General features: G+C 43.3%; 1 protein-coding gene across 18 annotated transcripts in view; it reads left to right on the top strand.

The window, feature by feature from the left end:
• Window positions 1–15,095, top strand: part of ARHGEF28 (Rho guanine nucleotide exchange factor 28) — a 197,951-nt gene that overhangs the window by 166,804 nt on the left and 16,052 nt on the right. For 16 of the 18 annotated variants that reach the window (XR_007356563.2, XM_048849301.2, XM_075128538.1 and 13 more), the window contains 4 exons: window positions 2,380–2,418; window positions 2,505–2,552; window positions 5,654–6,139; window positions 7,808–8,078. Coding sequence is in view for 17 of the 18 variants with exons in the window: in XM_048849301.2 (XP_048705258.2) it covers window positions 2,380–2,418; window positions 2,505–2,552; window positions 5,654–6,139; window positions 7,808–8,078 (844 nt within the window). In the remaining variant the exon portion in view is untranslated. The remainder of the gene's footprint in view (window positions 1–2,379; window positions 2,419–2,504; window positions 2,553–5,653; window positions 6,140–7,807; window positions 8,079–15,095) is intronic. The other 2 variants (XM_048849305.2, XM_048849306.2) reach the window with 2 other exon arrangements.

Below are 15,095 nucleotides of genomic sequence, written 5' to 3'. Positions count from 1 at the left end.
GCTTTGTAGTAAATCAACCACCAGGAGGTGGCAGAGCAAGCACACACAAGAGAAGAGACAAGGGATTTCAAAGGCAGCCGATGTTCTCAAACCTTTCTTAGAGCAGTGGTTTTCAACCTTTTTTTCTGGCGACCCAGTTGAAGAAAATTGTTGATGCCCAGGATCCAACAGAGCTGGGGGGGTTGGAGTGTACGAGGGACTCAGCGCTGGGGCAGTGGGTTGGGGTGTGGGAGGGGGTCAGGGCTCTGAGCTGGGGATGCAGGTTCTGGGATGGGACCGGGGATGAGGGGTTTGGCACGCAGGAGGGGGATCTGGGTTGGGGGGGGAGGCTCAGGGATGGGGCCAGGGGTTGGGGCACGGGATTGGGGCACCGGCTTACCTCAGGTGGCTCCCAGTCAGCGGCTCAGCAGGGGTGCTAAGGCAGGCTTCCTGCCTATCCTGACGCTATGGACTATGCTGCGCCCCGGAAGCAGCCAGCAGCAGGTCCAGCTCCTAGACGGAGGCACGTAAGTGGCTCCACGCAGCTCTTACCTGCAGGCACCGCCTCCCCATCTCCCTCCTCCCAAGGAGCCAAACCTGCTGCTGGCCTCTTCCAGGGCACAACAAGGTGTCCGAACAGGTAGGAACTAGCCTGCTTTAGCCGGGCAGCACCGCCAATGGGACTTTTAACGGCCCAGTTGACGGTGCTGACCAGAGCCGCTGCGACCCAGTGCTTTCCATTCTGTGACCCAGTCCTGGGTCACGATCCACGGTTTGAAAACCACTGTCTTAGAGAATGGTCATGGGCACTGATTGTCCAATGCTATGTTTTGATTGGCCCATTCGGCACTTTTTAGTGATGTCAGCTGCCAGCCGGGCACAGCTGTGATCTCAGTTCCATCTCATGCCCATTATATGGAATTTAAAAGGTTTAATAAGAATAAACAAGGGAGAATGGTTGGTCATCTTTTCCCCCATAGACACTCCATTTAACATAAGACCTGTAGGATTTTATAGCAATCCCCCTCTGCCCTGCCTTCTGTGCCAACCTTCTCTCCTGTCCTTCTCTTTCCCCTTCCCTCCTTCGTGTCTCCCTTTCGCTGCCTCATGGTCCCCCTCTTTCCCACTGCAACTTCAACCAAAGCAGCCCAGCTTCTTCTTCAGTGCTACTCAGCTCTGCAACTGGGCCACAAGGGCAGGCAGCAGCTCTTCCATTTTTTAGTGCTCCTGCTGCACTGGGACTTCAGCAGGGAATCTGCTGCAGAGCTGAGCAGCACTAAGGGAGCAGCTTTTCAGCTAAAGTGTTTACAGTGGGGAGGGAAGACAGAAAAGATGGAGAGGGAAAGGGAAGGGAAAAATGTATCAAGTTTAATGTTTCCACTTCCCCCTTGACCTTGGCTGCATTCTCAGCAGCAGCTTGTGGCCTTTCCGTCATCACTTTTGGTTATCAAAACTAAATTAGGCCCCTGATTTACTCTTTATAATAGAAAGTAAGATCAGCAGTGAGTTTTGGTCCACAAAGTGCTGTAGAAGATGCTGCTGTTGTCATGGAGAAGTGAGAGAGAGTCCAGATATTCTAGGCAACCAAAAACAGCGTAACAGTGATCACATAGCAAGTGTATTCAAAGTAGTCTAGAAAGGATTGTGTTTGGCTTTTTCTCTATTTGTTTTTCCTCATCCTTCTCATAGGAGCTGTTTTTCATGATAGAAGGATTGTGGGTAACTTCTCCACCCCCCACCCACACCCTTACTCCCGAATTTTAAAAAGGTTCTTAGAAAAAAATGAAATGTAGAATTAATGACCCGGCTCTAATAGCAACAAGCTTTGACAGGATGCATATTAGTAGGCTATTGACGTACCTTTCAGGAGGCTGAATGCACTCACCCTTCTGCTTCATGCCTCATAACACATCTAAGGCATTCACCCTAGTTTGTTAATATAAACCCTGTTGTGGTTTCTTGCTGTGTTAGTACATAGCTTGTGGTTCTTCAGAAATCTGTTACAACTGACTGTGAGTAACACAAGTCACTCTACTGTACACTCTGTAATCAGGATACTGTATTTGCAAAATTGTCAAGGAAACAAAGTGTTAATGGAAATATAATTTCTCTGCAGGAGTTGTCCATGTGGGGATTAAAATTGTAGATGAAATACTTTTGTTTTTACAGTTGTCCTTGGGATCGCTAGTGATTTCCAAGTAATTTCTGGTGTTGGTGAATTATTAGTCTTCATAGATTACTGTTTCTGTCTTTTGTCACATGACACATAAAAAGGTTTGACTTAGTATTGCATGAGTTAGCAATATGAGTATTTGGGCTAGGAAAAAACATTATCTAGAATATCCTATTTCAAAGTTTATAACAGATATTCACAGCTATATGTATTTACATTTATTGTAGGTAGAACACATGAATTTCTCAGGTTCTACACCGACTGAGGTGAGTATAAAGTCCAAATATGAACGTATTATTTAGTTATTCTTTATAGTTTTCATAGTTTTGCAAATCCTTCTCTTCTTTTCCAGATTGTACAAGCAATCCAGAATTTAACCCGCCTCTTGTACAGCATACAGGTGATTACTCTGTTAACTTCGTACAGTAATACATCTATTAATGTTTCCCTTAAGAAAAAGTTTCTTTATCTTCCCCTACTTTCAGACACTGTCACCATGTCACATTCTATTGACTTTTTACTCTTGCGTAATTTAAATAATAAAGTAATATAACACGTGTTGGTTTATATTATGCTACAATGATATTCTCCTTCCAAGAATTCAGAAGAATACTTCTTTTGGAAAACTTTTTCCAGGAGAGGCTTGTACAATCCGAAGGGCTGTGGAGAAAATAAGATGGAGGATCTAAACTAATCAGTCAAATTGCACCTTATCTCCTTTCCAGATACCATTCAGAATCTTGGAAAATTTGGATATTTAAATTAAAACACTCCCCAGATTATGTAAATTGCACAGATAGCTCTTGCATAATAGATTCCTGACTCCTAACAATAAAGCCAAGACTTTGAACAGTTTTTGTCTAATGCGTAGAGTAACCTGCTGGGAGTTGGACTTCTAGGTTCTGTTGCCAGCTGTATGATCTTGGCTATATTATTTAACCTCATAACTGTAAACAGGGTACAATTACCCAAACTGGTCAAAAAGTGGAATTTCCATCCCACAGAAAAATCCCGTCTTTCAACATTAGTTTTCATCTCACATCAAGACAAAACACTGAAATATCAAAAATTTTGCTGGAAGGAAAAGTTCTGAAAAATTTTGATTCAGAAACTTTGAAATACAAAATGTTGACATTTACAATCAGAATGACAACATTTTTGACATTTTGAAATGACATTTTTTTTGTTGAAGAAAAATTGAAAAAAAATTAAAAATGACGTTTCCCATGAAAAATTTTAATTCTGATAAAGCCACATTTTCCCACAGGAAATTTTTCAGTCCAAAGATTTGGACCGGTGCTAATAATTGCTTGGCTTCATTCAATGGTGTTGTGAGGCCTAATTAATTACTGTTTGTAAAGTATCTGAGGTTACATATAATTTACAAGCACGACAGTGGCATAGCTGTTTACTCCACAAGCATCTGCATGGCAGTAGGCATGTCCTGCAGCTGTGGAAAGCTTTTTCTGTTGATGAGGTTAATCCATATCTCCAAGATTCAATAATTAGGTTGGTGGAAGAATTCTTCCATCGACGTAGCTGTATCTACACTGGGGGCTTTGTCAACCTGTCCATGGCAATCAGGGCTCGAAATTTATCACAGTCCTGAGTCTACATGCAACCGATGAAGTGGGTATTCACCCACGAAAGCTTATGCTCCAATACATCTGTTAGTCTACAAGATGCCACAGGACTCTTTGCCGCTTTTATAGTTAGGTGGATCTAATTTTTAAGTGTAGACCAGGCCTGATACTTTTGAATGAGCGGCCCTATATACATGCACAGTTCTGTTGTCATTTATTATAAGATTTAGGGCATTTATGGGCAGGCAGAGCCACTGATCTTTTCCCACTTGCCAGAGTATCTATCTATTTTATCTAATAGCTAAAGAATTTCGTTCCCTAAAAATTTCAAAATACAATAGTTTGGCAAAATACGAAATTGATAGTTAATTATTTTATCATTTCTATAACTTCAGTATTGTAGACCCAGACCGGGCCTGGCAGAGGGTGAATGTTCCTGGGTGAGGGCACTGTGATCTTGCCACCCCTTAAATTTCTGCACAGGGGCCAGCCATAATCTCTCCCTAATGTTAAGAACTATGATAGTTTACTTCTGTTGTAGTAGCAACCATATGGAGCAGAGAGGAGCAAGGAGAGAGAACCATGGCCCTCCCCATCTTCCAAACTAGGCAATGCAACTCAGCCAATATAGTAAGCAAGAGCCAGGAATTATAATGGAGTCACTTGGAAGCCTCAGATGATTCCTGCTGGAATGGATTCCCTCACCCACGCCAGCCCCAATGCAGGGTGTTGCTTAATTGCTTAAGTACAACTCTTAGTGAAAGAAGTAGTTATTCTATAACAAAATAAACAGGGCTTTTTTCATCTCTTTACTTATGTGGACCTCATCCACAGTCATTAATGTAGTTATCCTCACAACACTCCAGTGAGATAGGGAAGTGCTGTATGTCCCCATTTTACAATGAGAGAACTGAGGCACAGAAAGGCTAAGTGACTTGCCCAAGGGCACACAAGAAGTCTGTGGCAGAGCAGGGACTTGAACCCAGATCTTCCAAGTTCTAGGCTAGTCCCTAACCACTGAACCATCCTTTTTCTCTGTGAGCTGTTTTGAGACAAGGATTGTGTGGCCTACTGGATAGAGCACTCGACTGGGACTCAGGAGACCTGGGGTCTATTCCTCACTCTGCCACTGGCCTGCTGGGCAACGTTGGGCAAGTCTGTGACTCAGTTTCCCTATCTGTAAAATGGGGATGAAGATACTGACCTCCTTTTGTAAGGCTCTTCGAAATCTACTGATGAAAAGCTGCATTTCAGGTTTATCTGCATAAGCTCTTTCTCTTTATTGTTGTTATTACAATATAGTATCTAGAACAATGAGGCCCTGATCCTAATTTGGGTTTCTGGGCATGGCTGTAATATAAAAATGAGATGATAATATTCATCACTAACTAGAAACTCCCTGAAAAAGAGTGAAATGATTCAGTTCATTACAAAATGTCTCTCAGAACATGCATGAATACAGAATTCTGTACTTTTAATAGGCAGCAGGTTTAAAACAAACAAAAGGAAGCATTTCTTCACACAATGCACAGTCAACCTGTGGAACTCCTTGCCAGAGGATGTTGTGAAGGATAAGACTATAACAGGGTTCAAAAAAGAACTAGATAAATTCATGGAGGGTAGGTCCATCAATGGCTATGAGCCAGGATGGGCAGGGATGGTGTCCCTAGCCTATGTTTGCCAGAAGCTGGGACTGGGTGACAGGGGATGGATCACTTGATGATTACCTGTTCATTCCCTCTGGGGCACTTGGCACTGGCCACTGTCGGAAGACAGGATACTGGGCTAGATGGACCTTTGGCCTGAGCCAGTATTCACTTGAGTGCTGACGCTTAAGGAAAATAGTAATATTTTTACATAATGTTTATTAAAAAAATTCAAAATCAGGTGGAAATTAATATTTGGTTTTGGTGACTAGGCAGCCTTAACCATCCAGGACAGCCATGTGGAGATCCATAAGATACTACTGCAAGAGCATGAAAGGACCAGTCGGGGTCACAGTTCTCGTGGAAACCTACTGCTAGACCAGGAAAAATACCGAAATTTGGAAAAACAAAGGGAAGAACTGGCAAATATACACAAACTTCAGCAACAGTTTCAACAGGAGCAGCAGCGTTGGTCCCGCGAGTGTGACCAGCAGCAACGGGAGCAGGAGATAAGAGAGAATCAGCTGCAGGAGAGGGAGAGAGATTGCCTATGTCAGGAACAGCTTCTTCATCGGAACCGGGGAGAACTGGAGCTTCAGCTGCAGGAGTTCCAGCAGAACCTGGAAAGGCTTAGGGAGGGCCAGAGGATGGTGGAAAAGGAAAGAGATAACGTGAAGATGCAACAAAAGATATTGTGGCACTGGAAACACAGCCGCCAGAGCAGTCTGCCTGCAGCATTTCCATCAGGGAGCAATGAGGTACATGATTTCCCTTCGATAATTTTACCCTAAGCCAGTCTATATTATTATAGTGACCTACCCTTAAGATACTGAAATTGCAGAAAGTTTTTTCTGAGACAAATCTGATACTTCACTTGGCAACGTATTGAGTTGGTGTGTATGTGACCTAGCTTCAGAAGCATCCAAGGGTTTCCCAAAGGCTAGGAGCACTGCAGAATGACACTCGGCCCATGGGTATAAACGTGAGGAAATAGAAAGGATCATCATGTCCACATTTTACTCAACCACTTCTGCTTTCCCATTAAATAGTTGGGGAAATGTTTAGTTTTCTGGAGCAAGAGAACACCCCTGTTTCTCAGAGGAAGGCTATATCCATGTGTGGGGTGCAGACTGTCTAGAAACTTCTAAGGGACAGATCCTCAACAGTTGCTGCAGTCCCTTTGCAACAGTGCTGGCTCAAGCGAGCAGCTGGGGCTTTCCCCAGTGCGGGAATCCCTGGCGGGTATAAAACCTGCTCTGTGTCACCCTCTCTCACAAGCAGCATCTCAGATGCGGGCAGGAGGGGTTGTGCTTCAGGCCAGCAAACCCTGATGGTATAAAGGCCTGGTGGGGGCCATTGTCAGTTGACACAATTTGCAGAATCTCTGAGACTGCTCTGAGCTATGAAGGGAACCAAATTCCCGCCCCCAACAGTCCTGGGAGTTGGGGGCACGAGAGTGAAAAGTTGTCAGGAAATCACATATGTTCCTGACCAGCCCCAGCTGAGGCTCGGTCCAGACCAGCGCTCAAAGCGAGAGGTGAGTGAGGGCCTCCTTCCACTCACCTCCCTATTTGATCTAACCTTGGTGAAAGCAGTGTGAATGTGAGTAAATCTGTATAGTTACCAGTCTGAGCACTGGTGCAGCTGGAGAGTATTTCAGTTTCCAATGCACTTTGGTTCACTGGGCAGGACTTACTAAAAGGGATGACAAAAAGAGTCTGTCCATCAACTGTAATGGAGGGAGTGGGGGTGTCTATTTGAATGTTTTAATGGGTGGGAGAAGTGCTAACAGACTGTGATGGAGAGAGAGGAACACCAGAGCGGTCTAGGGAGCCTCCAGTGTCAAGTTTCTGCTTCCCATTCCTTTAACTAAAAGCTATAAGCTCCTCATTGCTATGGCTGAAATTCAGTCTTTGTCCCCGAAGGCTGTCTCAGTGGTGGCCTCATGTATTAACAAACCCCCTCTGCCTGTTGAAAGAATGACACTCTCAAGATCTGCTTGAAAAGAAGACACTGATGACTTCTTAAAAGCTTCTATGAATTTGCAACTGGAGTGGTTATCTTGCCATTTCTGCTCCTTCTTTCTAAGTGACATGGTCCAATGTTGAGCAGAGGGACAGAGTTTAACCCCTTCAAAGTGAACAGCAAAAAAGCTCAGCTCCTCCCTGGATCTGGCCCTTTGTTGTTTTCCATTTGGCAAACATTGATTTGTTTTCTTGTATTATGAATGGAGCTGAGACATTATTTAGCAGACTCTTGCTGATTATTCTTATACAACACAACCGACTTAATGTGTTCCTGATGAATGAAGTGGACATTTGTTATGAATTTCACCCTTACTGGCAGCTAGTATAAGAAGGCGACTGATGATGTTAGGCAAAGGTGAAGTGGTTAGCTACATGTTTTCCTTGTTTTCTCTTGTTCAGATAATGGGACATAGTCAATCGGAGAGCTTAAGTGCTGAAAATTCATTCTTCATAAATGAAACTTTAGTACAGATGTCACTAAACAGTCTCAACAAATCAAATCCATCTCTAGTGTACCAGGATGGTGTATATGGGATAAACGTCACCAATTCAGATATAACCAGGACTAGTGAAAATCAACCAGCCATCACCAATGAACTTTGGAAATCTACTGCTCCCTGCCATCAGGTATCCTCCTCCTGCAAAAGCAACAAGGATGCTTGTAATAATGGTAATTAAACACCTTAAATCTGTATCTAATAGACAAAACAGGCAATCCATCACCTCTCAGAGGGATTATTCCTAAAAAAATGAAGGCGATTCTGTAGTAAAAAGGAACACTAATAATATTGCAGTGGTGAGTTGTTGTGTGTGTGCCAATGGACGCATGGCTGATACTTGATCACGATTTGATTGTGATGTGTGAGAAGAGTTGTTAATACACTAGATTTTACTGAGACAACTCTATTACGCTAACTGACAGGAGAGGAGAAAAGGAAGTCAGAGGAATGGAACAAAAATAGATGAATAACTCAATCTTTGCGAAAGCTATCCTGTGTGTCACCAAATCAAGGCCTTTTTTCAACATGCTAAGGTTTGCTTGCATTTCACATTACTGTGTAAAATATCAAGGCTGCAGACAAGTTGCTACTGCAAGAAACTTCCTGTTCAATACTTGAAATTTCTCAGTCAGAACAGATTTTAATTTATAACTGCTAACTGATGATTAGTGCTTAGAGTAATCCTTGAACATATCCTTTGCTTCAGGACCTCATTGAGGATCCACTGAGAATGGCATTGAAAGACTCACCTTAATCATGGAAGGAAAATCACATAACTTCAGAGAGTAAAGGAATCTTGAAAAATAAGTAGTATGAGTTTGTGAAGAATAGCTCTTACTGTATGACCTTGATTATGCCCATTCCTGCTCCCAAAATGCAAAATTGCTGGATGCAGGAAAAGTTGTAGATAAAATGTTTGGATTCTGTTCCTGCAGTTGATACTATTTCATGAAATCTCACACTCAATACAGGCAAGCAAGAAACATTGTCCTATGGATTGAAAACTTGTTGAAGGATTTAAATAAAAGTTAATGATAAACTCCAAAGTATCAAGTTTTCAAGGAAGCAGCTAGCTGGGGTGCCTTCAGGTTCTTTGTCAGCTCTGGTCTTATTTAGTATCTTCATTGATTCATTACAGTTCGTAAGGCACTCTGATGAACCTGGTTAAAAAAGCCAAGAAATAAATAAGATCTAATAGATGTAGGGGACAAGCCGGCACTGGCAGGGAAATCGATTAAATGACCTAGTAGGGTTTTTACCCCTAACACTAACTTCTGTGATTCCAAGTGAAACAAGGCAATTTAGCATTACTGGGTGAGGTCTGAACACATTACCTCCTGCCAGCTCAAAGAATAAAAATATCCTGAGAATTGGATCTGAGCCTGGTTCATGGCAGTGCAGAAAGATCACTCTTTCTACAACCAACTGTGTAGGGGTTATGTTCAAAACAGGGCAAAAAAACAATGGAGAGCAGAACTGAGTGTGATCAAAAATTGAAAACATGCATATGCACAGTGTTATTTTCATTTATCTTGGGCCAAATCTTAAAGTTGTTACTCAAACAAGAATTTCATTGACCAAGGAGTTGGCTCCTTAATTCCCTTTTTTATGCATGAAAAGAGAATCAGCTCAAGTCTTACTTGAGCAAACATTATCCTTAACACACTTGCTTCCCATATAGCAATAACAATCAGTTACCCTATAATAATCAAAAATGGGCCAGTTTAGTCTGATCATTATAACTGTTTTAGATTGTGTAACAAAGCAAATCAGCTTAATTATTAATACATAGGGCCCTACCAAATTCACAGCCATGAAAAACATGTCACAGACCGTGAAATCTGGTCTTTTGTGTGCTTTTACCCTATACTGTACAGATTTCACAGGGGAGACCAGCGTTTCTCAAATTGGGGGTCCTGACCCAAAAGGGACTTGCAGGGGGGTTGCAAGATTATTTTAGTGGGGATTACAGTATTGCCACCCTTACTTCTGTGCTGCCTTCAGAGCTGGGCGGTCAGAGAGCGGCGGCTTTAGGCAGGTGCCCAGCTCTGAAGGCAGCGCCCTGCCAGCAGCCATGCCATGCCATGCCACCCTTCTGTGCTGCTGCCTTTGGACCTGGGTGGCTGGAGAGTGGCGGCTGCTGACTGAGGGCCCAGCTCTGCAGGCAGCAGTGCAGTAGTAAGGGTGGCCATACCACACCAGGCCATCCTTACTTCTGCGCTGCTGCTGCTGGTGGCTCTGCCGTCAGAGCTGGGCTCCCGATGCCAGCAGCCGCCGCTCTCCCACTGCCCAGGTCCAAAGGCACCACCACCGCCCGCAGCAGTGCAAAAGTAAGGGTAGCAATACTGCAACCCCCCCTCCTCCCCCCCGGCCCCACAACATTGTGATTCCCCCTCAACTCCTTTTTGGGTCAAGACCCTACAGTTGCAACACTGTGATATTTCAGATTTAAATAGCTGAAATCATGAAATATACTATTTTTAAAGTCCTATGACCAAAATGGATGGTGAATTTGGTAGGGCCCTATTAATACAGGGTAACATTTTCAAAAATGCCTAAATGACCTAGGCCTAGTCAAGGTTGTTCCAGTTTAACTAAAACTGTGATTTTTATTCTGATGTAGTTAAACTAATGCAACTCTGTGTGTCAACACTTATGCAGGATTAAATGTATGGATATTTATTTAGCTTGCATTGATAAATGTGCAGGTGCAAGCTGAACCAATGTAACCAGTATTAAACCTACAGAAGGGAATACGTGCCAAAAGTTGCACTGGTTTGATTAAATTGATTTTACGTTATCCTGGTGGAACTTCTGTGTGTAGACAAGTCCTTGGGCTCCTAAGTTACAGAGGCACTTTTAAAAACGTTACCCATAGTGTACTCCTAGAGCAGGTGATACGTTGAACCCCGCAGATAGATATTGTATAAATGTTTGTAAAACAGATGAAAGGTATTTTGTATTACGGCCCTCCACTGCGTGAGTCGGAATGATTCAGGCCTCGCTCTGTCATTCATCATGTGCTGCTGTACACAGAGTACGGCATGAGAAGAACTTTAAACTTCTCTGCTGAAAGACAGATGGCATTCTAAAGCAAAATCAAATGGCTCAGCACATGGAAATGAAGTAAATCACCCCACATAAAATAAGCTGAGTTGTGGGGATATTTCATATCAGGAAACTGATTTTTTTCCCCATGCATTTTGTTAAACTTGCGGAGTTCAGGGAGATCTCTAATCATGTGCACACATTTCCTGATACCTCGTCAGGATAAAGTCAGTTCTGCTCCGTAGTGTTCCAAAATTCTGACTGACATGTATGGCAATATCCTGCAATATCTTGGACAGACCTCATTGAATTAAGTTAAATCTTACTGTGTTAAATTTATGTTTCACTGTGGGCCAGGTATTCTATGTCATTCCCTGGGGTGGGGGACCCTAGCTTTCCAAGAACTAAGAACAATGGGGTATGATTAGGCAAATTCACTCAGATTGTGAAAACCTCCTGAGAGGCACCACCACCTGGAGAGACTTGCATATACTCGTTCAAACTGGCTTCTCCAGAGACCAGCAGACAAAGAATGGACTTTTGGATAAATAAACTGAGTTTAAACTGACTTGGGGCCTTGGTTCTGATCCAGCAAATGGGCAGGACGTTCAGTCCAAAGGGAGGGCCCAATCCTCTAGGGAAAGTTGGAAGTACTGACACCAACCAGAGTCTTTGTGGAGTTTGGGGGAAGGGTGTGATCTCTGGTAAGCTTATTAGGTGTTTTTTTAATTGTTTTTAATATGCTTTTCCTGTAATGCTTTTACCTTAAGAATAAATGTGCTTGCTTAGAAAGAGCCAGGTCATAACAACTGTGGGTAACTACCCTGTTTATAGCCTCTAAGAAGGCGGCAAAGGAGGCCTGCTTAAACAGTCTGGCTTGCTCGGGATCTCAGAGTGTAGGTAGGAAACTCTGCAGCCTGGGAAAAACCTGGTCAGGATGGAGAGAGAGACAGGCCTCTGTCCAGAAGAGGTGCTGGCTGGGGAGCCAGAAGCCTGAGAGTGGGTGCCCTTGCTTAACCGTGGAGGAGGAATACAAGTGCCATTGCTCTTAACTATGACATCACCCAATCAGAAATGTAGGAAAACGAGTTAGTGAAAACTTTTTGAATTTTCAAAGTTTTGACAAAATTGTGAAAGGTGTTTTGAATTTTTCAGCCATTTCTATTGAAAGCTATTGTGAATTCTTATAATTCTCTGAGGAAAAAATACACACAAGTTATAATTATAAGTGGAAATAGAATTAAAAAACAACTGTTGAATATTTTGTGCTTCTAGTTGACTAGAAATGGCAATGCACAAATAATTGTATTGCAGGTACAGTTCTGATTTTAACAATTGACTGCATTTAGGCAATTGCTTTTACTGCATTATTAAGTGTTTTGTAATAAGTATGTAGGAATACTGGAAAAATAAGATATGAAATAATTTTCAGAAACAAGATATTTAATGCCTATAAATATTAACAAAAAGCTAATGATACTATCTTCTATGGTGTATTACCTGCCACACAATTTAACTTTATAAATATACCCACATGAAAATAGCTACATTTCTTTACTGAATAATACTGAATTAATATTTTAAAAGGTAAGACATAGGGTTTCTTCACATAGCTGACACGATTACAAATCGTGTGTGTTTGCGAGAGAGCACTTACCAAAGACCTAGGGCAAGTTCCCTTAAGCTGTAACTGGCATTAGTTCCCATACAGTCATTTAGTAGAAGGAAGAAAATGATTGATAGAAAAGTGTCTTCATACTCTAGGGCAGGGGTGGCCAACCTGAGCCTGAAAAGGAGCCAGAATTTACCAATGTACATTGCCAAAGAGCCACAGTAATACGTCAGTAGTCCCTCATCTACTCCCCAGCCCCCAACGCCTCCCATCTGCCCGCAGCCCCCAACAATCAGCGCCTACTCCCCTCCCTCCCCCCGCCCACTGCAGTCATCTGTTTCACATGCACAGGAGGCTATGTGGGGGAGGAGCAAGGGCATGGCAGGCTCAGGGGAAGGGGTGGAGGGGGGGCAGGGCTTTGGGCAGAGCAGAGGGGTGAGCAGTGAGCATCCCCAAGCACACTGGAAAGTTAGCATCTATAGCCCCACCCCAGAATCAGTGCCTAGGTAAGGAGCTGCATATTAACCTCTGAAGAGCCGCATGTGGCTCCGGAGCCACACGTTGGCCACCCCTGCTCTAGGGTAATTGTTGTCTTCTTTCATGCAGATAATTTAACTACTTCAGCTAATTGGAAAGAGGAAGAAAATATAGTTCTGTGGCTGGATAGCTTGAGAATTGAATAAATTACTTCCCGGAATTCAATTGACGTGTCGGGGTACATATCCACAATGATGCCTCAGGATTTAGCCATGCATAGTACTGAATCGTTATCTCTTAGATTTGATTAATGTGTACACTTTGAACCCCTTTTAAAGTCTTATATGAACGCTTCAATATAAGGTGCTGTAGTGCATTTTCTATTCAGATGTTATCTGCACCAGTAATTGTATTGAAGTCTGTACAAAGGATAAATCTGGGGGGAAATTGAAGTTTGATTTTTTATTTTTTGCAATCTCAGCACAAGATATGTCCATGTACTGTATGGTGTACTGAAAAGTATAACAAAAATATTTCTTGGGAATGTACCAAAAATTATTGATATCATTCCAAACAAGCAAAAGATTAAAACATTCATAACACCATTTTACTTATACACGTTTTTCGCTATTAATCATTCTGACACTTCTGAGAGCATAAAACACATTTTTGGGGGAAGGATGAAAACCTCACATCTTGAGTTGTTTTCTTTAGTGATCAGAGACAATTTTGAATGGATGCACCAATTATTCATCTCCTCTCATTTAGCTTATATACATGGGTGGCAGGTATAATAGGCCACAGGAGGCTCAGCCTCCCCTGGCGCAGCTGCTGCTGCCGGATGCTGGTTGTGAGTTTGGTGGAAGTTTTTGCTTACTATTATGCCTCGTGAAGGTTCCGAGGTAGCCAAGGAGGCAGTATCTGCTATTCAGCTTCCTGGGTTCTTCAGTAATCTCTCTGGACTTCAGGGAGATTGTTGGTGAACACTGGGAAGCTGCATAACACATACTGCCTCCCCAGCCATCCTGGTACCTGCATGGGGCAAATCAAAAGCTCAGGTTCTTCTTCCAGAAGAGAAAAGACAAGAGCTTTTCCTGCTGGGCAGCTTTGGTTCTGGGAAGGTGTGGCTTGGCTGTGGGGGGCTCCATCAGGCCTGGGGCTCTTTTGGCCATGGGGTGAGGGGAGGTGCTCAGGGCTGCATTTGGCCCAAGCCTCTCCTAGCCGAGGTGGGGGACTCGGGGCTCCTCTGGGTGTGGCGGGGGAAAGGGCTTGTGGGTCCAGCTGCGGGGGGGGAAGTGGGTCTCAGGGCTCTGGCTGTGAGGGGAGGGGGCAGCACAAGCAGAAGGGGTGCAGCCAGGAGCTAGCCTCCCTGAAGGGGATCTCCACCCACCGCCCATGCTTAAATATTCACAATGCTTCTCTATCGGTGGCATCTTGATCATTTTCAAATTATTGCCCAATTTAGCCATCATTTCAAAGTACAGAAGCCTAGCCATGGTGGTGGGAACCCTTGGCTTTATTGCAACAAACCTGTTTTCAGGGATTGGGTAGTGTGCCATGAGCTGAGTGCCTCCTAGGTAAAATTCATTCCTGTGCAGAGGGCCAGCTCAAGACCTGTGCACCACTTAAATCCCACTTGTGCTTCCCCAAGTGCTAAAGTGGGCTTTAAGTCAATTTAAGGCTTTGTGCCGCCCCTCTGAATAGGGGTACACTTTACACTATGATGTGCTGAGTGCCCTTAACTCTTCTTGTAGTCAAGCTAAGGGCATTCAGCCCCTTGCAGCATTATCCCTTTAGTGAGTTGACCCAGGTAGCCTCATAAATATTCAGGTGTTCTAGATAGAAAAGAGCAAAGTATGTTGGAGGGAGACTCAGGTGAACCATTCGAAGTCTAGCTGGTGAGTCCCAGGCCAGGGAACTTGAATTCATAACTTTGCTAGACATTAAAAATCATGGACTCACTAGAGACACCGGTTTTATGAATTATTACACCAGTCTGTAACCCACTAACCCTCCTTTGTCCTAAGACTGCAGAGGTGTTAATTGCCCA

Source organism: Caretta caretta, chromosome 5, assembly GCF_965140235.1.
Source record: "Caretta caretta isolate rCarCar2 chromosome 5, rCarCar1.hap1, whole genome shotgun sequence".
Lineage (NCBI taxonomy): Eukaryota > Metazoa > Chordata > Testudines > Cheloniidae > Caretta > Caretta caretta.
The sequence above is the reverse complement of the archived record's forward strand: the minus strand, read 5'-3'. Positions and strand labels throughout refer to the sequence as shown.